The 26,369-nt window shown below is 41.8% G+C and overlaps 2 protein-coding genes across 3 annotated transcripts; one reads left to right on the top strand and one right to left on the bottom strand.

The window, feature by feature from the left end:
* Nucleotides 1-2,416: 2,416 nt before the first annotated feature.
* On the top strand, nt 2,417-25,116 carry ubn2b (ubinuclein 2b). 2 transcript variants are annotated; one of them, XM_034190797.1, is made up of 17 exons: nt 2,417-3,053; nt 5,059-5,187; nt 5,281-5,382; nt 7,827-7,958; nt 10,744-10,850; nt 11,489-11,984; nt 16,610-16,680; nt 16,762-16,891; nt 19,480-19,586; nt 19,714-19,824; nt 19,941-20,084; nt 20,210-20,260; nt 20,351-20,393; nt 21,431-22,714; nt 23,080-23,281; nt 23,697-23,765; nt 24,019-25,116. In XM_034190797.1, exons 1-17 carry the CDS (start codon nt 2,733-2,735, stop codon nt 24,063-24,065), a joined length of 3,546 nt encoding a protein of 1,181 aa, XP_034046688.1. In that variant the 5' UTR covers nt 2,417-2,732; the 3' UTR covers nt 24,066-25,116. The 2 variants fall into 2 exon arrangements, with proteins under 2 accessions (XP_034046688.1, XP_034046689.1); XM_034190798.1 differs by lacking the exon at nt 23,697-23,765.
* Nucleotides 24,694-26,273, bottom strand: trir (telomerase RNA component interacting RNase). Its single transcript, XM_034190801.1, has 3 exons — nt 25,520-26,273; nt 25,157-25,228; nt 24,694-25,082 (listed from the first exon to the last, which is right to left on the bottom strand). Exons 1-3 carry the CDS (start codon nt 25,784-25,786, stop codon nt 24,975-24,977), a joined length of 447 nt encoding a protein of 148 aa, XP_034046692.1. The 5' UTR covers nt 25,787-26,273; the 3' UTR covers nt 24,694-24,974.
* Between the last annotated feature and the right edge of the window lie 96 nt (nt 26,274-26,369).

The following is a 26,369-nucleotide window of genomic DNA, read 5'->3' as shown; positions in this document are numbered from 1 at the left end:
ATTTAATGCTTCGATCTTAAATATGATCAATCTATCTTTGTTAGTTGGCTATGTACCACAGGCTTTTAAGGTGGCAGTAATTAAACCATTACTTAAAAAGCCATCACTTGACCCAGCTATCTTAGCTAATTATAGGCCAATCTCCAACCTTCCTTTTCTCTCAAAAATTCTTGAAAGGGTAGTTGTAATGGTCTATTTGAAGAGTTTCAGTCAGGTTTTAGAATTCATCATAGTGCAGAAACAGCATTAGTGAAGGTTACAAATGATCTTCTTATGGCCTCGGACAGTGGACTCATCTCTGTGCTTGTTCTGTTAGACCTCAGTGCTGCTTTTGATACTGTTGACCATAAAATTTTATTACAGAGATTAGAGCATGCCATGGGTATTAAAGGCACTGCGCTGCGGTGGTTTGAATCATATTTGTCTAATAGATTACAATTTGTTCATGTAAATGGGGAATCTTCTTCACAGACTAAAGTGAATTATGGAGTTCCACAAGGTTCTGTGCTAGGACCAATTTTATTCACTTTATACATGCTTCCCTTAGGCAGTATTATTAGACGGTATTGCTTAAATTTTCATTGTTACGCAGATGATACCCAGCTTTATCTATCCATGAAGCCAGAGGACACACACCAATTAGCTAAACTGCAGGATTGTCTTACAGACATAAAGACATGGATGACCTCTAATTTCCTGCTTTTAAACTCAGATAAAACTGAAGTTATTGTACTTGGCCCCACAAATCTTAGAAACATGGTGTCTAACCAGATCCTTACTCTGGATGGCATTACCCTGACCTCTAGTAATACTGTGAGAAATCTTGGAGTCATTTTTGATCAGGATATGTCATTCAAAGCGCATATTAAACAAATATGTAGGACTGCTTTTTTGCATTTACGCAACATCTCTAAAATCAGAAAGGTCTTGTCTCAGAGTGATGCTGAAAAACTAATTCATGCATTTATTTCCTCTAGGCTGGACTATTGTAATTCATTATTATCAGGTTGTCCTAAAAGTTCCCTAAAAAGCCTTCAGTTAATTCAAAATGCTGCAGCTAGAGTACTGACGGGGACTAGAAGGAGAGAGCATATCTCACCCATATTGGCCTCTCTTCATTGGCTTCCTGTTAATTCTAGAATAGAATTTAAAATTCTTCTTCTTACTTATAAGGTTTTGAATAATCAGGTCCCATCTTATCTTAGGCACCTCGTAGTACCATATCACCCCAATAGAGCGCTTCGCTCTCAGACTGCAGGCTTACTTGTAGTTCCTAGGGTTTGTAAGAGTGGAATGGGAGGCAGAGCCTTCAGCTTTCAGGCTCCTCTCCTGTGGAACCAGCTCCCAATTCAGATCAGGGAGACAGACACCCTCTCTACTTTTAAGATTAGGCTTAAAACTTTCCTTTTTGCTAAAGCTTATAGTTAGGGCTGGATCAGGTGACCCTGAACCATCCCTTAGTTATGCTGCTATAGACGTAGACTGCTGGGGGGTTCCCATGATGCACTGTTTCTTTCTCTTTTTGCTCTGTATGCACCACTCTGCATTTAATCATTAGTGATCGATCTCTGCTCCCCTCCACAGCATGTCTTTTTCCTGGTTCTCTCCCTCAGCCCCAACCAGTCCCAGCAAGACTGCCCCTCCCTGAGCCTGGTTCTGCTGGAGGTTTCTTCCTGTTAAAAGGGAGTTTTTCCTTCCCACTGTAGCCAAGTGCTTGCTCACAGGGGGTCGTTTTGACCGTTGGGGTTTTACATAATTATTGTATGGCCTTGCCTTACAATATAAAGCGCCTTGGGGCAACTATTTGTTGTGATTTGGCGCTATATATAAAAAAAATTGATTGATTGATTGATTTATTCTGACAAACACAACTTAGACTTGTGAATTAAAAAATGTGTATTAAGAATGATGACTTGAAAGTCAGGGCTATAGAACTTTAACATTTTTCAGGGAAGGGGGCAGCATACCCACAGCCCCCTCCCACCCTTCAACTAAAGCTACATCCGCCCCTGAAATCCGAAATTTCAAAGCTGAATGTGCAGTAGTTTTAGAGAGTTACTGACAGTCTTTTTGCGGTCCCACTGCTTCTGCGTGCGCTGCGTGGAATTTCAATCTAAAGCGTTCAAACTGCCGTATCAAAAACACAATATTTGATGTTCCCCTTTATGTTTGTGGAAGTAAATTGCAGGATCTGGAGGTTTTCATGGCATCTTCAGCGGCAGAGGCAGCTTTTAGAGTAAATATAGAACATCCCGCCTGTGCAGAACATTCGCGCGTGTATGTCAGGTGGGCGTGGTCAGAGGCTGTTCCAGTTCTGCCATTGGATAATCAGCGTTCCCTTTCCGCTCGTACTTCCGTTTCTTCTCTCGCGCACGCCCAGCCTCTGAATAATGATAATAACGATCAAGATGGCCACTACTGAATCCTCCTTGTGGTAGCTAACTACCAATTTCATGGAAGCACTTAAAACTGCGTTTTCCCACTGTCCGAGTCCCTCGTAGGTGACGCGGGCTCTGCCACAGGTGATTCTATATGGATTAACACGGACTGAGAACGCATTAAAGTAACGGTGTTGGCTTCAGCAGCCACTCTGAAGAAGCTAGCTAGCGGAGCACGTAGCTAGCCGTAGTTGTCGACCGTCTCCGGGTTTTAGTTTTGCAACCAGCGGCGGGTCGAGGGGAGTTTGGCACTCCCTGTTTTGCGTGCCCGCACCGTTGGACGGAGAGTGTCAAATGGCAGAGCCGAGGAAAGTGCCGTTCGTCACCATTTCATCCTTCGGCACCTCGCCGCTGACCTCGGAGTCCAGCAAGAAGCGCCGCCGCGAAGATGAGGCCGCCGACGTCGCTTTTGGGAAAGATGGAAGTGGAGGTGTCGCGGCGATCTGCTCCGGAGGCGGCGGCGGAGGAGGAGGAGGTCTGTTCGGCAACACGAAAGGAAGCGACGCCGAGTCTGCCGAGACGAAAGCTACGGTCCGCCTCAACCTGTCTCTGACCGAGCCGAATGAACGGGGCTCCGCCGAGTTCAATTACGGGGAGCTCGTCCACACAACTCAGGTTAGGAAGGACACACAGGGAGGGCACCATGATGCGGACAGTGGGGGCCGCAACCTGGCAACAGCCTGTCAGGATCTGATATCACCGGCGGACTCAGCGTGGCACGGGCTGCTCCTTGTGCTCTTTGTGCTCATTGTAGCTGTTTATTACGCTTTTAGGACAAAGACAGGAAATTTTTCGGAAGATGAAAAGTTGTTTGTTGAAGTGAAACTGACAGGCTGATCAAATGAATTGGGGTTATGAGGTGTAGTTTTTTTTATGATCGATGCTATATAAGCGTCTTACTGTATTACTATTACTACTACTGTTGTTTTTTTCAGTGATCAGAGAGCATGCGTAGGGTTCATGAAGTCAGTCACTGCAGTCCACAAATTTTCCTTAACTACCTTCGTAAAAACTACAGCGTATCCAGCTCTGATATTTTGGATTTGATAGATGTAGGCCAGGCAGCACAGTGCCTTAGTGGTTAGAAATGTTGCCAACAAGAAGGTCATGAGTTCGATTCCCACCTCTGGCCTTCCTTTGTGGAGTTTGCATGTTCTCCCTGTGTTTGCTTGGGTTCTTCAAAGACATGCATGTTAGGTAGATTGGAAACTTCACAAATTGTCTGTAAGTGCCCGTGCGGGTGTGAATGTGTTTGTCTATATGTGGCTCTGTGACAAGACTGGCGCCCTATCCAGGGTGTACCCCCACCACGCCCTATGACTGCTGGGATAGCCCCCCCCCCCCCCCCCCCCGACTCTTAATTGGAGTAAGCAGTTGAAGATGTGAGTAAGATATAGGCCATGTTGCCATGATTTCTTATGCAGTATTACCGTAACAAAGATGGGCAGGCCTGTCAAGTTGTTCGGAAGATAATGGTCTTGTGGTTAAAGCGGTGGGTTTGAGAACAGAGTATATTATTATTTTCTCTGTTCAAATCCCCTTCAAAATGGTAAATCACTAATGACAGATTTGGTACGGGGATCATCTCAGTCTGTGACACCTTAATACTTAAGTTGCTCTCGATGTGCAGTTGGGTGCCTTGCATGGCATCACACTGATGTGACTGTAAGAGATCACTGTAAAGTGCTTTGAGCTTCAGATGAAAAAGTGCTTTAGAAGTTGCATGTGTAGGTTTGCTGTTAATCACAGGGTTCTGGGAGCTACTAAGGCCACTGTGACGTGTTATAGTGCATTCCACTTGTACATGGAGGTTTTTGGTGGACCGAACATATATATTTGTAGCACTGTATCCTCGAAAATCTTGGAGAGATCCAGATTTGTAGTGGTGGGTGGAAACTGGAAAGAATTCACCTCAGGTGTAACATCATTCTCAGTTACAAGATCTGGCATAAATGGAACGCAGCATAGGCTATTGTCATAAGATGTGTGGAGTCAATCAATCAGTGAGTGGATCTGCAAAATTTCCGTACACGACTCTGTAAAAACTACTGTGCAGTCAGCTTTCAAGATTTATGTTCTGATATATACAAGTTATCACCAGCAATCCTACTTTGGCATCTTTTAACATGTACAATGACTTTAATATGAAATAAAGACGGTCAGGCTTATTGTGTTGCTTGTGAACCGTTTTTACGGTGGCATCTAAGAGTACTGTTGCTTTTCCTTTTTATTGTTCTTATTACTATTACTAGTAGACGGTTGTTAGCTGTCCAGACCCAGATATATGGTGTAACAGCTGTTGTTTTGGCACTTCCAGTTGTACATAAGCAATGGGTCAGATTTCACACACCAACTATTTTGCTACCCTAATCATAATCCCTAATGATTACATACATTTGTATATTCAGCAGATATTTTTATATTAAGTTTTGTTAGAAATTGGGAGAAATAGGCAAGATTTGATCAGCTGATCGTTAGGTCAGAGGACAACCAATCTAACCACTAAACTGTAACTGCAACCAAAATACTGGCCATGTAGCAGACCAGTTGAACACTCCACATATAAAGTATACTACAAATAGTTGTGTTATTATTTTGCCCCTTTCCTTGTTTTCTTCAGGTAAAGCACGCAGGTCCACCAATCCATAAAGGACTCACACCTTCACTGGACCCAAACGATCCTTTTGCTGATGATGAGAGGGAAAGACGTGAGGTAGAAGAGCTAGCCAAGAAGTTTGAGAATAAATATGTAAGTGGTACACTATTTATATCTGTGAATGTTTACAGTTGTAACTGCATAGTTTTTCAACATATAAATTATATCTTTTTTTGTTGTTTGAAGGGTGGTGGATCAAAGAAGAAGAAAAAGGACAGGATGCAAGATCTCATTGACATTGGCTATGGCTATGATGAGACCGATCCCTTCATTGACAATTCAGAGGCTGTAAGTGTTGTTTTTGCTAATACTGAAATATTGAGTTTATATGTTGTCAACCTGTCAGTAGGAACGTCATTACCAGGTTGAACAGCTGGCATGGCTTGACACTAACACTGGTCTGGTGGCCTAACAGGATTTATTTATTTCAGTGTCTGAAAGTTTGGAGCACCAATCTTCATATTCTGGTAGCTCAGTTGACTCGCAGAGAAATGAGGTGCTTATACAACTTTTATGATCCAGCCATGGTCTGCAGTGGTCAAAAACATTTTGTCCAAGACTTGACATTCCCACTGGATTGTTAACCTGGACAATTAAGTATTGTGTATACACATTTTAATTTCCTGCTAAATTCCTGGCTAAGTTTACATAGTTTTATATGAAAGGTTTTGTTTTGCTCTGTTCTGTTTACTTTTATGGACACTTGCACATGACATTAATGAGAAGGGGTGAAGATATACCACTCACATTTTGAAGGCTCTCCACTAAAGTCTGATGTTTGGATGATCATTCAGTGTGAAAACTTACCCCCCCCACACACACACAAAATGTCTGTCCCTTTGTATGGCAGCCAATTATTTAACATTTGAAGTTGTATAGTCAGAAATTCTGTAGTGTCTTGCCAATATCTGTCTCTTTTACGTACACACACACACACACACACACACACACACACACACACACACACACACACACACACACACACACACACACAGAGCGAGTTAATCACTTGTGATCAATTGCAATTTCTAATTGTGTGTTGTTTATGTACAGTGCAATTTATTTCCACACACACACGCTGCCTCACACAAATATGCAAACAAACATACTTATGTAGTGCTGTCATTGTCCCATTTGCATGTGTTGTATTCATCAAGTCTGAAACTGTTTTGTGCCATGTTGAGATCACGTCAGTTCGATCTTGATAAAAGAAAAAAAAAAAACAGTGATAACTGTTGCCGCAGGTGTTTCCTATTGCTCTTCTTGGTTAATGTCAAAAACTGCAAAAATGAGATGTAACATGTACAGTGTATCCGGAAAGTATTCACAGCGCTTTACTTCTTCCACATTTTGTTATGTTACAGCCTTATTCCAAAATGGATGAAATTCATTTTTGTTCCTCACAATTCTAAACACACAACACCCCATAATGACAACATGAAAAAGATTTTTTTGATATATATATATATATATATATATATATATATATCAAATCAATTTTATTTATATAGCGCCAAATCACAACAAACAGTTGCCTCAAGGCGCTTTATATTGTAAGGCAAAGCCATACAGTAATTACAGAAAAACCCCAACGGTCAAAACGACCCCCTGTGAGCAAGCACTTCGCGACAGTGGGAAGGAAAAACTCCCTTTTAACAGGAAGAAACCTCCAGCAGAACTAGGCTCATGGAGGGGCAGTCTTCTGCTGGGACTGGTTGAGGCTGAGGGAGAGAACCAGGAAAAAGACATGCTGTGGAGGGGAGCAGAGATCAATCACTAATGATTAAATGCAGAGTGGTGCATACAGAGCAAAAAGAGAAAGAAACACTCAGTGCATCATGGGAACCCCCCAGCAGTCTAAGTCTATAGCAGCATAACTAAGGGATGGTTCAGGGTCACCTGATCCAGCCCTAACTATAAGCTTTAGCAAAAAAGAAAGTTTTAAGCCTAATCTTAAAAGTAGAGAGGGTGTCTGTCTCCCTGATCCGAATTGGGAGCTGGTTCCCCCAGTAGAGGAGCCTGAAAGCTGAAGGCTCTGCCTCTTTCTACTCTTACAAACCCTAGGAACTACAAATAAGCCTGCAGTCTGAGAGCGAAGCGCTCTATTGGGGTGATATGGTACTATGAGGTCCCTAAGATAAGATGGGACCTGATTATTCAAAACCTTATAGGTAAGAAGAAGAATTTTAAATTCTATTCTAGAATTAACAGGAAGCCAGTGAAGAGAAGCCAATATGGGTGAAATATGCTCTCTCCTTCTAGTCCCCGTCAGTACTCTAGCTGCAGCATTTTGAATTAACTGAAGGCTTTTCAGGGAACTTTTAGGACAACCTGATAATAATGAATTACAATAGTCCAGCCTAGAGGAAATAAATGCATGAATTAGTTTTTCAGCATCACTCTGAGACAAGACCTTTCTAATTTTAGAGATATTGCGCAAATGCAAAAAAGCAGTCGTACATATTTGTTTAATATGCGCATTGAATGACATATCCTGATCAAAAATGACTCCAAGATTTCTCACAGTATTACTCTCTCTCTCTCTCTCTCTCTCTCTCTCTCTCTCTCTCTCTCTCTCTCTCTCTCTCTCTCTATATATATATATATATCTATATCTATATATATATATATATCTATATCTATATATATATATCTATATATCTATATATATCTATATCTATATATAAGAAATCACATGTATCCACAGCCTTTTGTTTATGTTTTATCTTCAGTATGATGAGCTTGTGCCGGCCTCTCTCACCACAAAACATGGAGGCTTCTACATCAACACGGGTACTCTGCAGTTCAGAGCAGCATCTGACTCAGAGGGAGAAGAAGCCGGCCCCGAGGATAACCACTTCAAAGTTTGTTGTTGTTTCTTCACGCTTGTTTGCACACATAATAAAGTTACCATCAGATACAGACAGATCAGAAGAATGTTGAAATATTAGTTGTTTGCTGAAAAAAGTAATACTTGAATTCATGTTCTCACTTTTGTGGAGTTAATGATCATAAAAATACAGTGAGGAAAATAAGTATTTGAACACCCTGTGATTTTGCAAGTTCTCCCACTTAGAAATCATGGAGGGGTCTGAAATTTTCATCTTAGGTGCATGTCTACTGTGAGAGATATAATCTTAAAAAAAATAATAATAATAAAAAAATCCAGAAATCACAATGTATGATTTTTTTAAAAATAATTTATTTGTATGTTAATGCTGCAAATAAGTATTTGAACACCTGTGAAAAGCAATGTTAATATTTGGTACACAGTGATGCCGGTAACGCGTTACTCTAATCTGACCACTTTTTTTAGTAACGAGTAATCTAACGCGTTAATCTTTCCAAATCAGTAATCAGATTAAAGTTACTTCTCCATGTCACTGTGCGTTACTATTATTTTTCATTGTGGGTCGATAGCAGCATTAAACTTGGTCTGTGGGCAGGAGGTCGGGGTTCGACTGAACTGCCCACTTTAAGTGAGCTGTGAGCTTTTCATCCACGGTTTTTTGCAGCTGCTCGACTCGTCGTCTCCTCTTAAAGCGCAGTGATCAGCACACCTGCACTGAGCTTTACAAAGACATTTTTATACTTTTTTTCCTCCTTTATTTAGAGCTGAGCTGAGCCGCTCTGTATCTGCACGTTAAAACAGCTGATCCTCCGCGACGCGTCAACAACTAACACTATTTTCCACTCAAATGCACCTAAACTCTCTTTCTGAGGACCATATGATGTGAAAACACAATAAAACTTTCTTACCTGTAAATCTGGTCCTGTTTTCTGCATAAATAAATGTTATCCATTCTTTGTGCTCAAACGCCAAAGTAGGGGCGAATCCAGATGGAATGGGGGCGTGGGGGAGGGATGTGCCCCCCTCACAACACCCCTAGATTAAAGGTCCAGTTTTGAAGCCTTTTTTTACTACAACTACTAATACTACTTAAAATAATATTAATTTCGACAAGTAAAATATTTAGAGAGAATTTAAATGTTAGAAAAATACTAGAATGAATTTAATAGTTACATTTATAAACAATGTAGGTTCGAAATTGCAAGTTTTACTGTTACAGTGCTGTCAACAGTTAAATGTGAGGTCAAGAAAGAGGTCTTTATTTTACTTTTTATAAAACAAGTATTTATTTTCATTGAAGTCAAGAAAGGGTGACTATAAAGTAAGTTTTGGCAAAACAGGTATCATTGTCATGTTGAGGTGGCAGATGGCTGTTGTCGGCAGCTGGGAAAAGTAACTAAAAAAGTAACTAGTAATCTAACTTAGTTACTTTTACAATTGAGTAATCAGTAAAGTAACTAAGTTACTTTTTCAAGGAGTAATCAGTAATTGGATTACTTTTTCAAAGTAACTGTGGCAACACTGTTGGTACAGTAGCCTTTGTTTGCAATTACAGAGGTCAAACGTTTCCTGTAGTTTTTCACCAGGTTTTCACACACTGCAACAGGGATTTTGGTCCACTCCTCCATACAGATCTTCTCCAAATCTTTAAGGTTTGGCGTTTCAGCTCCCTCCAAAGATTTTCTATTGGGTTCAGGTTTGGAGACTGGCCAGACCACTCCAGGACCTTGAAATGCTTTTTACGGAGCCCCTCCTTAGTTGCCCTGGCTGTGTGTTTGGGGTCATTGTCATGCTGGAAGACCCAGCCATGACCCATCTTCAATGCTGTTACTGAGGGAAGGAGGTTGTTTGCTAAAATTTTGCAATACATGACCCCATCCATCCTCCCTTCAATACAATGCAGTCATCCTGTCCCCTTTGCAGAAGAGCACCCCCAGAGTATGATGTTTCCACCCCACGCGTCACGGTTGGGATGGTTTTCTTGGGGTTGTTCTCATCCTCTAACCAGGGTAAGTGGAGTTGATTCCAAAAGCTCTATTCTGGTTTCATCTGACCACATGACCTTCTCCCATGCCTCCTCTGGATCATCCAGATGGTCACTGGTGAACTTCAAACGGGCCTGGACATGCGCTGGCTTGAGCAGGGGGACCTTGCTGTCCTGCAGGATTTTAAACTATGACAGCATCATGTGTTACTAATGTAATCTTTGTGACTGTGGTCCCAGCTCTCTTCAGGTCATTGACCAGGTCCTCCTGTGTAGTTTTGAGCTTTCTCAGAATCATCCTTACCCCACAAAGGGAGCTCTTGCATGGAATCCCAGACTGAGGGAGATTGACAGTCATCTTGCGTTTCTTCCACTTTCTAATAAATAATCGTAACAGTTGTTGTCTTCTACCAAGCTGCTTGCCTGTTGTCCTGTAGTCCATCCCAGCCTTGTGCAGGTCTACAGTTTTGTCCCTGGTGTCCTTAGACAGCTCTTTGGTCTTGGCTATGGTGGACAGGTTGGAGTGTGATTGACTGAGTGTGTGAACAGGTTAAAGAAAAATTAACAGGTCTGTGTGAGCCAGAATTTTTGCTGGTTGGTAGGTGTTCAAATACTTATTTTCCTCACTGTAAATCACAGATTAGTCTATAATGAAAATAATCATTATTTGCAGCACTATAAATAGCAGCATGTTTGTTTTCTGAAGTGTTAAAATGATGACATGGTGTTGAAGTGCACCGGTTATTACATTATTATTACATTAACCTGAATTATTACATTAACATGGTAATGATTGTTAATTTTGTGGTTGTAGAAGATGAAAGATGGTGAAGAGCGGGTGATAAAAAAGCATAAGAAAAAACAAGATGGTGGCATTCTGGAAGACAAGAAACCCAGAAAGAATAAAATACCAAAGCCAGGGTGAGTTTTAGCTTTTCTTTAGTGTTACTTTCGAGCCATATTTAAGATGGTTTATGTATTATTTGTTTGTTTTATGCTCTCATCAGTTTTTAAATAATGTCCTTATTGTGTGAACTGTTTGTCTCTGGCCCAAAAAATATTAAGTATATATTGCACTTTTCACAGTATAATTACATTATATCCCCGCAAACTAATATTGGGTTCATAAAGGAATCACACTGTCTGTTTATCTCTCTGTGAGTCTTGTAAACACTCTTTTTTTTTTTAAATAAAATGTCATATAGTGCTGGAACACTATGTGAAGATGTGGATGAAGGAAAGTAATTCTAGTCTGTCCTCTTCTAGAGGACATAATTTGATTTATTTAAGACCTCATATTTACCAGTTACACGTACCAGCAGAAATACCTATTGCTTAGAATGCATAATGTAAAATATAAAAAAGTAAATACTGGCCTTGGGAGTTGTCTTTTTTATTTATTTTTTGTGGTTAAACTGTAGTTATTGGTAAGCTTGCTAAGGTTAAACTTTGTGAAGCACCATGGAGCGACTTGTGTTGTGACTTGGCGCTATATAAATAAATTGAATTCAGTGTTTGAATGTCATTTCAGCATGTCTCTTCCTCTTTTGTTCCCACAGAGTTTCACCCTTAAATGTTCATCGGCCAGAAAAGAAGAAGCGGAAAAAGCTAATGAAGGACTCTATCCACCTGGCTAACATGCTGCGCCGTTTCACCAGGGAGAAGGAGGAGATGCGCAAGAAGAATCTGACTGCTGCTGGTTTGCCGCGACTGAATGCCAAAGTGCCCAGTGCCAACAGCACACTCCTCAACACGCACGCAAAGACTGCTGGCAGCAATGACTGCAGCATGGCTGACCTGACTGCTGACCCCACTGTCATATCGCTGTTGGGATCGGCCAACAATGACATGTTGCAAGACATGATGGGAGATCTGGACTTCAGTATGCTGGACTCTCCACAACCCTCCAGTCCTGTACAGGCAGAAAATGGCTCTTTTGGTGTCGGACATAAACCAGGTGTCAGCCGAGTGGTGCAGGGTAATATGGCACCGCCCCCTCCTCTGCCCACTGGACTCCCAGCCCCACTCACCAAGCGCATTGAGGATCTAAGAGCGGTATGAGGCACTGCATTGTTTCACAGTAAAAATTAAATTTCACAGGAGAATGTACATTCTTTCATTCATTCATCTTCTACCGCTAAGTCCAATTAAGGGTCGCGGGGAGCTGGAGCCTATCCCAGCAGTCATAGAGCGCGAGGCAGGGTACATCCAGGACAGGACGCCAGTCTGTCGCAGGGCCACAAATAGACAAACACACACACACACGCCTACGGACTATTTTAAAGATTCCAATCCACCTAACCCGCGTGTCTTTGGATGTGGGGGGAAACCGGAGCACCCGGTGGAAACCCACGCAAACACGGGGAGAACATGCAAACTCCACACAGAAAGGCCACGGGAATTGAATCCACGACCTTCTCGCTGCGAGGCAACAGTGCTAACCACTAATCGACATTTTTGTATAAATTTTGTCCTCGCCCGTTTTGATGGCCATGTTTGTTAAGAGCTTGAGATTGTGTTAGAAATGAGACAGAGTACCGACTCTGTTGTTGCACCGTGATGATGGCTGTGTCAGAGGCAGTGGTGTAGCAACCTCAACATGGGCCCCAGTGCAAGATATATTGACGGCCCTACGAGCATGTTTGTAGTTATTAGGCGTACACGCGCAATCACACACATGCACGTGCCCACCCACACTATCAGGTCTATATAGATTTCTGCCAACAGTGTGTTGGATTTTACAATCAAATAAATTACTTGGGTTATTATATTAGAATTTTTGTTAAGAGGTCAAGAATCTAGATTGAACACCCAGCGCTGAATTGCATGTGCACAACAGTCTGCAGCCTGCAGGTCAACATACCTCATCATCACATCAAACAGCAGGGGAGGAGCTGTCTAATTCATGGTGGTGCTGAAATGACTACAAAATCATTTTTCTTGCAAAGTCAAGACTACACCCCTACACGATAAACCTTTAGGCAAGAACAGATCATAATAAAATGAAGCCTACAGCATGACAAGACAGAAGAGAGATATTGTTTTTTGACACTTTATTTAAAAATCACCTGACCAATCAGCAACTGTGTAATATGTGAAAAACACAAGAAACCCTTTCAAGAAACTGGTGCACAGCGGTAATCAAACAGGGAAGGGGCGTGGCAGCCCACCACAGTCAGATTATTAAGATACCCCAAGTTCCCTGAAAAATATTTGGCTCAGTGGAAGGGCATCTTGCGAGCCTTGTGCTGGGCAAAATCCTTTATTACATCCCCAATGTTCTACTCCCTGGCTCTTGAGTTTTCAGCTGTTCCTGCCCCATGGAGCTCCTCAGATATGTCTTAATCATTTTTAACTTGGAAAACAATCTCTCAGCTGATGCTACTGTCGCCAGCAACGTCAGAAACAAAAGGTGCAGCCCGGGCTCAGACTCGTTGGTGGGCTGCTGGTGCTGGCTTCTGGCTGTGCTGGAAATTCTAAAACTGTCTAATTTAGTCAGCTTTGCTCTCTTCTCTTTCTTTTCTGTCCTTTCTTTTCTTACTGCCGGATTTATGTTTGTAAGAAGACATTTTTCTGCAAGTCTTTGGTGTCACTAGTTATAAATCTAACTATCTCATTGATTGACATGGAGGTAGCGTATAGTTTTCCCAGCATTCATCAGTGCATAGTATCTTATGAAATACCCCAACAGACATTATGTTATTCTTTTAACTGAGTTTTCTTTATTATAAATTTAGCCTATTATTCTTTAAAAACACCATTTTGGAATATGTGCGCTTAACTATTTCACCATTTGGGAAACCATGACAGAGATAGGTTAATCAGCTGTGTAACATGCATGATGTGTTGTGTGCAGTGCGCACATTGTGCGTAAAAGTGTGATTCACTGTGATAATATAAATTAGTCCAGACAAATTCACGGGCTCCTGTAGGTCCCGGGCCCCAGTGCGATGGCACATGTTGCATTGTCTGTCCTGTGCCACTAGTCAGAGGAGTTGTGTTGTTTTTGTCGGTGCGGATGAGGTGAAAAGTGCCAGCTCCTCTCCCTGACAGGGTCACGAAAAAAAGGCAAAATGAGCAGGAAAGAAATTATAGAGCAAAGGAAAACAGGTTGTGGGGTAAAGAAAGAAACAAGACGAGACGTGATATTTTAGTTTGGCAGGTGATGAGTTCTCTTGTAAATATTGCCAGATATCATGCTTGCAAAGTTTGTTAAATCAGAAGTGCCTGACTCTGTGGTATAACTCACAGCTTAAAGCAGATAACCAGTAAGTTGGAGAGGAAATGGCGTCTCACTAATTTAGAAGATCTTCACTTAGCCTGGAAAAAGAGTCTGTTGCTCTATAAAAAAGTCCTCCGTAAAGCTAGGACATCTTACTACTCATCACTAATTGAAGAAAATAAGAACAACCCCAGGTTTCTTTTCAGCACTGTAGCTAGGCTGACAAAGAGTCAGAGCTCTATTGAGCTGAGTATTCCTTTAACTTTAACTAGTAATGACTTCATGACTTTCTTTGCTAATAAAATTTTAACTATTAGAGAAAAAATTACTCATAACCATCCCAAAGACATATCGTTATCTTTGGCTGCTTTCAGTAATGTTGGTATTTGGTTAGACTCTTTCTCTCCGATTGTTCTGTCCGAGTTATTTTCATTAGTTACTTCCTCCAAACCATCAACATGTCTATTAGACCCCATTCCTACCAGGCTGCTCAAGGAAGCCCTACCATTAATTAATGCTTCAATCTTAAATATGATTAATCTATCTTTATTAGTTGGCTATGTACCACAGGCTTTTAAGGTGGCAGTAATTAAACCATTACTTAAAAAGCCATCACTTGACCCAGCTTTCTTAGTTAATTATAGGCCAATCTCCAACCTTCCTTTTCTCTCAAAAATTCTTGAAAGGGTAGTTGTAAAACAGCTAACTGATCATCTGCAGAGGAATGGTCTATTTGAAGAGTTTCAGTCAGGTTTTAGAATTCATCATAGTACAGAAACAGCATTAGTGAAGGTTACAAATGATCTTCTTATGGCCTCAGACAGTGGACTCATCTCTGTGCTTGTCCTGTTAGACCTCAGTGCAGCTTTTGATACTGTTGACCATAAAATTTTATTACAGAGATTAGAGCATGCCATAGGTATTAAAGGCACTGCGCTGCGGTGGTTTGAATCATATTTATCTAATAGATTACAGTTTGTTCATGTAAATGGTGAGTCTTCTTCACAGACTAAGGTTAATTATGGAGTTCCACAAGGTTCTGTGCTAGGACCAATTTTATTCACTTTATACATGCTTCCCTTAGGCAGTATTATTAGAAAGCATTGCTTAAATTTTCATTGTTACGCAGATGATATCCAGCTTTATCTATCCATGAAGCCAGAGGACACACACCAATTAGTTAAACTGCAGGATTGTCTTACATACATAAAGACATGGATGACCTCTAATTTCCTGCTTTTAAATTCAGATAAAACTGAAGTTATTGTACTTGGCCCCATAAATCTTATAAACATGGTGTCTAACCAGATCCTTACTCTGGATGACATTACCCTGACCTCTAGTAATACTGAGAGTCATTTTTGATCAGGATATGTCCTTCAATGTGCATATTAAGCAAATATGTAGGACTGCTTTTTTGCATTTGCGCAATATCTCTAAAATTAGAAAGGTCTTGTCTCAGAGTGATGCTGAAAAACTAATTCATGCATTTATTTCCTCTAGGCTGGACTATTGTAATTCATTATTATCAGGTTGTCCTAAAAGTTCCCTGAAAAGCCTTCAGTTAATTCAATATGCTGCTGCTAGAGTACTGACGGGGACTAGAAGGAGAGCGCATATTTCACCCATATTGGCCTCTCTTCATTGGCTTCCTGTTAATTCTAGAATAGAATTTAAAATTCTTCTTCTTACTTATAAGGTTTTGAATAATCAGGTCCCATCTTATCTTAGGGACCTCATAGTACCATATCACCCCAATAGAGCGCTTCGCTCTCAGACTGCAAGCTTACTTGTAGTTCCTAGGGTTTTTAAGAGTAGAATGGGAGGCAGAGCCTTCAGCTTTCAGGCTCCTCGCCTGTGGAACCAGCTCCCAGTTCGGATCAGGGAGACAGACACCCTCTCTACTTTTAAGATTAGGCTTAAAACTTTCCTTTTTGCTAAAGCTTATAGTTAGGGCTGGATCAGGTGACCCTGAGCCATCCCTTAGTTATGCTGCTATAGACTTAGACTGCTGAGGGGTTCCCATGATGCACTGAGTGTTTTTCTCTTTTTGCTCTGTATGCACCACTCTGCATTTAATCATTAGTGATTGATCTCTGCTCCCCTCCACAGCATGTCTTTTTCCTGATTCTCTCCCCTCAGCCCCAACCAGTCCCAGCAAAAGACTGCCCCTCCCTGAGCCTGGTTCTGCTGGAGGTTTCTTCCTCTTAAAAGGGAGTTTTTCCTTCCCACTGTCGCCAAGTGCTTGCTCACAGGGGGTCGTTTTGACCGTTGGGGTTTTTCTGTAATTACTGTATGGCTTTTGCCTTACAATATAAAGCGCCTTGGGGCAACTGTTGTTGTGATTTGGCGCTATATAAATAAAATTGATTGATTGATTGATATTTTCAGGAATCCAAGAGTATTGTGAGTTTTGCATTTCACATAAATCAGTGTAGTGTAATTGTTTTTGTTACAGGCATCCCGTTTGTTTGATGAAGAGGGAAGGAAGAAATTCTTCACATTGGACATGAACAACATCTTACTAGAGTGAGTAATTTTTTTTTTTTTTTTTTTTTGTGGTCGTATAATGAAGCTGTGTGTAAATGTGTGTGTACGTGCATGTGGCAGTATTGAGTTGCAGGTTCAGGAGCAGCCTGCAGAGGTGCGTTCAGCGGTCTATTCCCACCTGGAGGCCTTTGTGCCCTGCAATAAGGAAGCTCTGCTCAAACGCCTGAAGAAGCTCAGCCTCAACATACAGGTGTGTGGCTGAAACATGTTATTCTTGGACACTGACATACAAAATGTTGCAGATTCTGCATTTAAAGCACAACGCCAAGAACAGGTGTTAAAGTGAGCACTACTTTCACCCTCTACTCATCGTGTATCAACTTATGGAAGGATATATGGATGTGAATCTTACAACAACTCTCGATTCAATTCGATTCCGATTCTTGGGGTGACGATTCCATTCAGAATCGATTTTTGATTGAAAGAGCTCTGAGAAATAGTTATATTACTTAAAAAATGTTTATGTTAAGAAAATGCAGCTTTACAAGGTTAATCAAGTGATTCTAAAGATGTAAATTTACTTATCTGCTTTGCTCGTTCAGAGTTGGCTGGCAGTTTAGTGAAGTGATTTAGTGTGCGCTGGTCAGCAGAGACCGCTGCTCCGCTTCTTTTAACTCCGGGTGATGGCGTAGCATGTGGGCTTGCGGATTTGAAGTGTTTCCAAAGTACTTGACTTTCATTTTGCACACTGCATAAGTCATGTCAAGCTCCTCCTTACGCAGCAAAGAATAAAATCCAAAATGCGCCCAAACATTTGCCTTCAGCAAAGACGGTCCTGGCTGAATTAGCTCTTCATCCGCCATGTTAAGCTGCAGCTCACGAATGTTTGAAGCACGCCGGACCCTCCCCTAGCAGGGACGCTGTAGTATGGAGGCCGTTGCCTGACAAACAGTACTCGCAGCGAGTAAGTAAAAATATTTAAACAAATGCTTTTTAAAAATCGATTTTTGGACATTTTGGATCGATTCAGAATCTTAATAAATAAGAATCACGATTCGGACGTGAATCGTTTTTTTTTTTTTTTTTTTTTCCCCCGGCACCCCTAAAAGGATACGTTGAAAACTTCAGAATTTAATGGCTACATGTGTTATAGTGTATATGAGACCATCAGCAATTTTTATTTATTTGCAATTTTACTAAGGTGCTAGAATGGTTTTTAGGGTGGGAGCCCTTAAAGAACACAAAGTTTACTCTTACTGTCTTGAGGTATAGTACTGTAGTCGTGTCTTATCTTAAAATATAGGAATAGGTGGCTTTTCATAGCAGCACAGTACTACTGATCTAGTGTTTGATGAGGTGTTGTGTGTTTCCCCTAGGGGCACTAGGTTCAAACTATGACGTATCAGGTTTTTTCTTTTTTAATCCAAGCCTCAGAGGTATTACCTTTTGTTGGTCAGGCTCTAAAGGGGCGGAGCGTGGAGCATCACACCACTGATTGTTCAGGCGCTACATTTATGAAAGTAGGACTTTTACTTGCCTTCACTAATAGCCAAATCAGAGAGAATATTTCTGAATTTGACATTTTCCAGAACATACTGCATCCTCTGACCCTCCGTCTTTCCAGGATGAGGACAGCATGAACTGCTGTAGTTATACAGAAACATAATATCTATATATAGAAGACACAGTGGAGGTATACTGACTAATGCTGTGAACTTTGATAAATTACTTTTTCATGTCTGTTCAGAGAAAAAGAATGTGGGAAATGAAAACACTGCACTTGCACACTTCAGGACAAGTAGTACTTCACATTTACAAGGTGGGCTCTGTGAAACAATACTAAGTGTTTAGTTCTTGCAGTGTGTGTGGGAAAAACATCTAATTGCTTATTTGCAAAATCTGAAACTAAGCACATTGTGACCAGAGGCTTAAATTGGCTGGACACAGCATCATTACACCAGCAGCACATTGCTTGACATATTAGAACTTTTATTCTATGTCTGTGTACAGACAGGTGCCTTTAAAAGTAACATGTTTTATTAGTGCAGCAGATAACTGAAACAATCCTTCACTTGGTGATACAAGCATCAGATTTGGCATGAATGTTCTTCATAAATCAGTGTTTGAGAAAAAAGTGCGGGCCACTTGAAAACCCAATATGGCGGCCAGATAGGGATTAATGAAGAATTACACATGGTTCAAAATTTAAAAATGCTCCAGTCATATTGAAAGCTATACCGCATTATGTGTCTGATCACAAAGATTCCAAAAAGGTATAATTTGGACTATCTATGACTGAATGGTATGGAGTTATGGGGTAAAAACAGCAAGAACGGTGACAAAGGTCAGTTTCAGTTTGTACAGGAGTCAAAAGTTAAACTTATACAATTTTGATAAAAGGTGGTGCAAATTATTGGTTGAGCTAATAGGATTAATAAATAGAATAGTTTTGACTGTTTTGAATGCTTGAGCTGCTGCCCCCGCGACCCGACTCCGGATAAAGCGGAAGAAAATGGATGGATGGATGGATGCTTCGTTTGCAAAGTACATGTCAAACAATGTTGATGTACATTGGACTCTGTGGCATGTGACATATGTTAACCTGTAATGTGACAACTAAGCATCACACATGGTGCAAACTATTCATTTTTAAAACCCTATTAACTCAACCAAAAATTTGCATCACATTTTACAAAGATTAGAGCAACTTTAACTTTTGACCCCTGTACAAACTGAAAATGACCTTTGTCACCATTCTTGCTGTTTTTACCCCATAACTCCATAACATTCAGTCATAGTCGGCACGCGTCTCATTTCTGACTATGCTCTGTTTCTCAGGACGATCGCCTTCGAACACCCCTGCTGAAACTGAAACTTGCAGTGTGCAGTGTGATGCCTGAGCAGATTGCTCGATACAACATGGACTGTATTGCTAAGGTGGCAAAGTAAGGATACATCCAACATGTGAATGCAGCTTAGACTTTCTCTCACGCTTATTACTTCTTTTGGCTTCCAGCTGCTTTTATCTCCATCATTTGTAACTGAAAATAATGTTTATTTCTGTGTTCACAGGCACCAGTCTGAGGAGGGTGACAAGAATGGTTCAGAGGATGATGATGATGAGAAACCAGGGAAGAGGGTAGTGGGGCCCCGAAAGAAGTTTGTCTGGGATGACAAACTCAGGTTAGTTATAATTGAGGGAGGCAGGTTAATTTATTATTAGGAATGCAGCTTTAAATGTTCAGTAATGTGATGTCAGCCATCAGTGTTGGAGTGCTCTGCCTATTTATGCTTTCTAGGGCATTACTGTGTAACTTGGTACGGGTGAAGCTGAGCTGCTATGAGCTGGAAGGCAAGAACGCGCCATCTCTAGAAGACTACCTCAAAGCCTTCATGGAGAATGAAGTTAAACCACTATGGCCTAAGGGTTGGATGCAGGCCAGGTATGAGTGTGTGCTCTTTAGAAAATGATAATTTTATATTGTTACTGCCAATGGTATATGTTTTAACTTGCTACACCTTGCATCATTTTACATAAAGGAACTGATTGACTCTTTTTTTCCTCCAGGATACTGTTTAAAGAGAGCATCACAGTTCATGGTCACCTCACAGGCTACACGTGAGTCATGTGATTAATTTCTTAACCAATCCCTTCATAATTGTATTTGAACAATCTAGCTTGTTTTTGCTTATTTCTGTTATGTTCCAGAGGAAAGAAGAAGATTGTTCCTACTCCAAAGGCCAAGCCGAAGGTTCAAGCTCTTTTTTTTGTTGTCGTCGTCTTCTTCTTCTTCATTTTATAGCTGGAGTCTTACAGCAGGTTTATGTTAGGTTTTAAGCTGAGCCTTTGATCAGTTTGAAGGCATTTAGTTAGACTAATGGTGCTTTCACACATTGACTGTATAAAACCTGTCATATCAGGTACATGATGATGACTTGAGACTTGGTCATTTTTCTGTTAACATTACAATGTAATTGAAAGATGGATAAGGAGTTGGGCTACCAATATTCCTGGGTTTGATTCCTGATCATGTTGCCTGTCTGTCCTTGATAAGACACCCAGCTGTAAATGGGTACTGTCCTTGGCTGGGGAAGTAGCTTGTCAGACTGGTGCACCATCCAGAGACAGTTGTAGTCTCCCATCCATTTTATGATACACACTGGAGCACAAACAGGCCTAGGGGCTTATATTGGACCATGTGTATGATATTAAAGAGGAACCTCTGACACTGTTTGTTTAAAAAATATATTTTTTGTGACACTACAGCTTAATTTCTCACTCATATCACACAAATTCACATTTACCCGATATTAAAAAATAATGTTTCTGCACTTTGCTATTTTCACCATTCTTAAAATTAAAGCATTATCTGTTTGAACATGTTACCACACCAAGTAGAAAAAGTAGAAAATTGCTTTTGCACTGTGAGGGTACCACGTTCACAGCCAGTGGGGGTGGAGTTTTCAGTCATCCCTTCAGTGAAAACAATGGAACATCTGGTTTACTGTCTGCTGCATACAGCCAACATGTGAATGCAGTATAAGTGTGTATTACTGCTCGTGGACACTCTAAATTTAACATGGTTTTCATTAAGGAACTTAAAAGCTGTCTTGAACAAATGTGCCAAGAAAACTGTGCACAGTAATCAAGAAGTAATTAAAATAGAGGATTCCAGAATGCAAGAAAATGTTCTGTGATCAGAGACACTTTTTATTTATGGTTAATAAAGTTACAAATTTCAGATTATTAAATGGATTCTGACACATTTCATGTAAATTCTACTTGCAGGAGACTTTGTGGGTTCAACGGTCTACACCCTCAGCAGGTGCCACTCCATCCCCTGTTGCCCAGGTTGCCAAGCAACCACCACAGTCGCCAACCGAGCCCATCTGTCTCGATTCCCTGGATGATGATCTGACAGCTCCTTCCCTTGATTCCATTTCCCAGGCGTTGGCCATTCTTGGCAGCGCAGCCAAGGGCCTGGCTCAGGAGGACAGCCCCCCATCACCAGATGGAGCCAAGGCAGCTGCCAGCCCCTCCTCCCTCCATGCCTCCCCAGTCATCCAGCAGCAGAAAAAAAACTCTGTCAGCACCCCCAGCTCCAGCGCACCTCACTACATCTCTACCTCTTTGTCTTCCTCCACACCTCTGTCTCGGCCTCACTCCATCTCGTCCTCTCCGTTGTCCTCAGTGAGGGCAGATGGGATGGTGGGTATTAAGGGCATGGCACACACACACAGGCACCCAGTTTTGAGTGCTCAGAGACCTGTAGGAATGGGTGTGGCTAAAGCAAACATCCCAGTCTCCCCCTCTCCACCTAAACCACGCCCACCACCCACCGCATCTCCGCTTGTGCCCCCAGGATCAAAGACAGTGGTCTCTACTGCTCCCTCCAGCCTCCTCAAAGGCAGCAATAACAAAGCCAACAGTGCTGACACTCTGGTTATTACATCACCTCAGTCTCGACCACACACCCTAACATCATCCTCGCAAATGACCCCCAAAACCTTCCAGACCCCTCGCCTCCCTCAACCCACACAAAGTAAGTCCTCTCCCGCTTCTTCCCTCTCTCAGACACTACCTGTCGTTCAGGCTCAGCCCCAATCTAACTTCATCACCCCTATGCATGCCACTCTCACCAAATCCACTCACAGCAATATCCCCCCCATCGTCAAGCTGACGCCACGTTCCCCCAACCCTGCCGTCGCTGCTACCACCTCAGCCTCACCCTCCATTTCTCAAAGTCCAAGGTCTCAGGCAACCCCTTCCATACACCAGTACTCTCCCAAAAGCCCAGCAGGCTTCCGCCCGACGTTCTCAGGTGCCCAAGCAGTAACAACTAAACCGGGGCAAGGCAGCTACACTCCTCCAGGCAGCCAGAAGACCCCAAATAGCACCACCAACACCAGCCTTAACACCTCATCCATAAACAAACTTTCAGGATCCAGTGCCTCCCCCACAATGGCCTCTGCCAACCCAGGTCAGCGTCAGAGATCAGGTGGTGGGACACCTCAGGGGGCCAAGACAGTTGCATCTGTCCCATCGTCATCAGTCTCTTCTCAGTTTCCAAAGGTTTGTAATGTCACTGTTCATTTCAGATTAAGTGACAAATTAAAAAGTAACATTTTGCATTATCAAAGCATAGACATGGGGCGCTCAGATTGAAGACATTCACACATGCAATTGGCCCTTTTACATATTTACCCCAACTGGCCCATATCCTAAACAAATCAGCAAACTGTTGATATTTTACATGCACCATTAACCTTTGTTAATCAGCACTGTCATCTCTACCACTATAGGTTCTTTCTTGGTCCATACCTCATGCCTTCACTGAGTTTTCCAAAAAGCAGTTAAAACATTTTAGACCAGTGAAAACACAACTTCCCCAGCAGACGTTTAAACACTTACCAGCTTTTTATGCTGTTGTTGCTCAGGTGTCTACAGCAGGCAGCAGCGGCTTGCTTGGCTCACCTTCATCTCTGCCCCTTAGTTTTGGGATGCTTGGGGGGCTGGTGTCACTCCCGTTCCAGTTCCCCACGCTGTTAAACCTGCCTTCACTGGGCACAGGAGGAACCAATACAGCAGCCAGCGGCTCTGCAGCCAGTAGCAATGCACCATTTTCTACCCTGACCCAGAGTGAGTGAAGCACCAAAGCAGAAATGCACAAACTGCAACTCATGAAGTTTAATACACCTGTTCTGTGTATTTTTAAAGTAACACTTTGTTTTGCTGCTGTGCAGTATATTTGGGTGGTGTTGTGTTGTTTTTTAAGCACCATTTATCACCATATTGTGTGTCTAGATGTAAGAATGTGATTTATCTCCTGTTTGACATTATTCCATTTGATTTGCTTCATTTCTCCAAATTTCTGCTGTTTTTCCTGCACTCATCCCAAAATTGTCACTCCCACTGTGTTCCTCCAATTTGGCTTGATTGATACTACCCTCCCATCTTTGTCTTGCCTTCATTTTTCCTCTCTCTTCCACTCTTCACCCCCTCCCATTTTTTGTTGGCATTCTTTCCTCCCTGTTCCCCTGTCCTGTCTCCTCAGATCTGTATAAGAGTCTCCAGTCAGGGTCTCAGGTTGCTCTGCCTCCTCACTTGCAGCTTACTTTTTCAGGTAAAATGTGACCCTCCCTTCGCAGAGGCCCGCTCCGTTTACCCAATACCCCCTCTCACCTCTCCTTTCCCTCTCTTAAATGTCTGGTGTGCCCTCGGGTTGTTCCTTTTCCATCTGGTCCTGTTGTGGTTTCTGTTTGTCTCGTGGCCGCATGCTTTTCGTGGTGTCATTTGAGCCATCATCTTGTTTCTAATAACTGAGTGCTTGTCTGCATTTTTAAATTCTCCATTTCAGGATGTTTACTTTCTTTCAGATGCCAACCAAAGCCAAGGAGGAGATACTAAGAGGAAGTCTCTATGATCCATCTCTCACAGCAAGCAGACAGGGTCTGGTTTTTAGCCACAAGTGGACAAGCCACTAAAATTATGGGTGTGAATTGAACTGGGTTATATATAAGCATCAAGATCACTTCAACTGTCATGAACAGCAGTTGAATATAACTTTTTAAAACAGTTTGATAAATTTTAAATACTATTCTTCATAGAGCTCTTAAATAAAATGACAGTTTGACACTGTTTACAAAATAGACCTATAACACTGTGGACCGAGGAGGAATGAGTGAGTGAACGTGTGACTGTGGTACATGATGTTTGGACTGAAAGTATGCCTGACTCCCTCTCTGTGCATGGTCTATATTTGGTGCTTTTTTAAAAATCAAAATGTAATTATCACTGATACCTGTAAGAAATGTAAAGTGCAAACTGAATTTGAGCTTTTCACCAAGAGCTGTACACTTTTCACTGTACTTGAATTTTTTTTTCCTGTATAGGACCTGAACCTACTTTGAATTAAATCTTTTCCCTTTCCAAGGTAGTTTTATATTTAGTTCGCAAGACTACTGATCTATCAAGATCCCCCAAATGTTCCAGTGAATCCATGTAGTCTTTATAGTTTTGTGAGACACAAACCCAACAACACTGCAGGTAAATGGGCAGTACAGATTTAATTTTAATGTGATTTGATTAGTCAATTATCAATATGCCCATGTATCAGATGTAATCAACAACAGAATTAAAGTAAACTACATTTCTGAAACCCTTTTTAACACCAGATAAAAACAACAAGCAAGACGAAGAAAAAACAAAAGTTTTTCAGAGATTTAAGAGACTGGAAAACTGGCAGTAAGAAGGTAAGCAGTTTGAGCGTTTCAAAGCTTCTTGCAGATGGCTTTCCCCTCAGCACTGTCGGTCCACGTTCCCTTTTAGGAGCCTACTTGACGAGAGGCCTGGTTTTGTCATCGTCGCCACACTGGTGGGCTTTGTACTTTTTCACCTCAGCCATGTACTTTGACCAAGCATCGCTCTTGCCTGGCTCAACCTGCAGGAAAGAAGTTTGGGAATTACTGGTTAAGCCACAACAAAAACAAATTAAACACTGACGCATCTGTTTACCTCTGTGTCCTGTTTTTGCTTCTTTGCAACCATACCGGTCTTTAGGAACACACCGCCTCTGCGTTTCCCCACCTGGGTTAGGGGATAGAAGACTGAAACCGTTATAGGAGCCCTTGCAGATGGACTGTCAATGAAGGAGACTACACCAGAGCAGAAGATCTACATTTAGATTCCTGCTGCACCACCATCGAAGAGCATCCTAGTCACAGCTGCTTTAAAATAATGCAAACAATAACTGGAATGTGTATGCATCGTCTACTTGTACTGAAATACTGGCTTGTTTTCTCAGAATCCAATAATCTGCGTTTAGTGTCAAATCTGGATGTGTGGAGATTAGAACTATCTCACTGCCAAACCCCTTACAAAGCTCGTCACGGCAGCAGGCTTCCTTTCCACTGACGACTGTCCTTGCTCGTCTCCACCTGTTTGCTGCGTCTCCTTTTTCCTCTTCTCCTCCTCCATCTTCTTTTTAAACATCTCCATGAAGCTGCCGTCGTTGGCGAACACGTTGCCTGCGGGCACGGCGGCTTTGCTAGCGGCCTCCTGCGGGCTGCGGGACGGGGACGCCGAGCTGCAGCTGCTCGACTCGTCGCTGCTTTCGTTTTTGCTCTTTGGACGTTTGGAATCCATGTTTTCTCGGCGACACGTTCATAAACAGGCAAAACAGGCACAGCTGAGCAGACAGTACTTCAAACCAGATGGCTTTGTTGTCAAATCGGCCTTCAAACAAGAAGCGCACTGATGGGCTCCACCCGAACAGTTCAGAAAAACAAAAAATCCCGGCGTGTCTGTCTTCACAGAAGTACACCAAAAAGTTCCAAGTTTACTTAAAAATGAAGCAGGGAAAAAAAAAGCTAAATGAAGGTCTAACGCTCCAAAACAACCAAGTTCGCTGCTAACGCGGCTAAAGGTAAGGGCTACAGCCCAGCTTTATCAGGCACGTTATAAACAAGTACCAATTCGTGTATTAAGCAAATAAAATATATCAAGTTAAGCAACTCGGGTGGAAAAAAGTAGTCTTACAGATTTATAAATAATTTGCGCTAACTCACATTAGCTATGGCCCATGACGAATCTTCCATCGTCGTTTCTTCTCTGATTTATGGAAGTGGTTAGCAGATTGAGTCTGCTGCACTGCCCCCAGAGGAATGGTAAAGAATGACAGTCCTTGGAGCGAGCTAAAAGTGCGTCCATTAAAAAAAAAAACGTTTAA

The sequence above is a fragment of the Thalassophryne amazonica genome, chromosome 16 (assembly GCF_902500255.1).
Source record: "Thalassophryne amazonica chromosome 16, fThaAma1.1, whole genome shotgun sequence".
NCBI classification, from domain to species: domain Eukaryota; kingdom Metazoa; phylum Chordata; class Actinopteri; order Batrachoidiformes; family Batrachoididae; genus Thalassophryne; species Thalassophryne amazonica.
The sequence above is the reverse complement of the archived record's forward strand: the minus strand, read 5'-3'. Positions and strand labels throughout refer to the sequence as shown.

What these genes read in the sequence shown, in the direction of transcription:
- ubn2b (XM_034190797.1), top strand. Translation starts at nt 2,733, where the DNA reads ATGGCAGAGCCGAGGAAAGTGCCGTTCGTCACCATTTCATCCTTCGGC. An exon ending in CCGAGGATAACCACTTCAAA is followed by an intron (nt 7,959 to 10,743) that starts GTTTGTTGTTGT and finishes TTGTGGTTGTAG; the next exon opens with AAGATGAAAGATGGTGAAGA. An exon ending in AAGGGTTGGATGCAGGCCAG is followed by an intron (nt 20,085 to 20,209) that starts GTATGAGTGTGT and finishes TTTTTCCTCCAG; the next exon opens with GATACTGTTTAAAGAGAGCA.
- trir (XM_034190801.1), bottom strand. Translation starts at nt 25,786, where the DNA reads ATGGATTCCAAACGTCCAAAGAGCAAAAACGAAAGCAGCGACGAGTCG. An exon ending in CTGCTGCCGTGACGAGCTTT is followed by an intron (nt 25,229 to 25,519) that starts GTAAGGGGTTTG and finishes CCCCTAACCCAG; the next exon opens with GTGGGGAAACGCAGAGGCGG. An exon ending in AGCAAAAACAGGACACAGAG is followed by an intron (nt 25,083 to 25,156) that starts GTAAACAGATGC and finishes TCTTTCCTGCAG; the next exon opens with GTTGAGCCAGGCAAGAGCGA.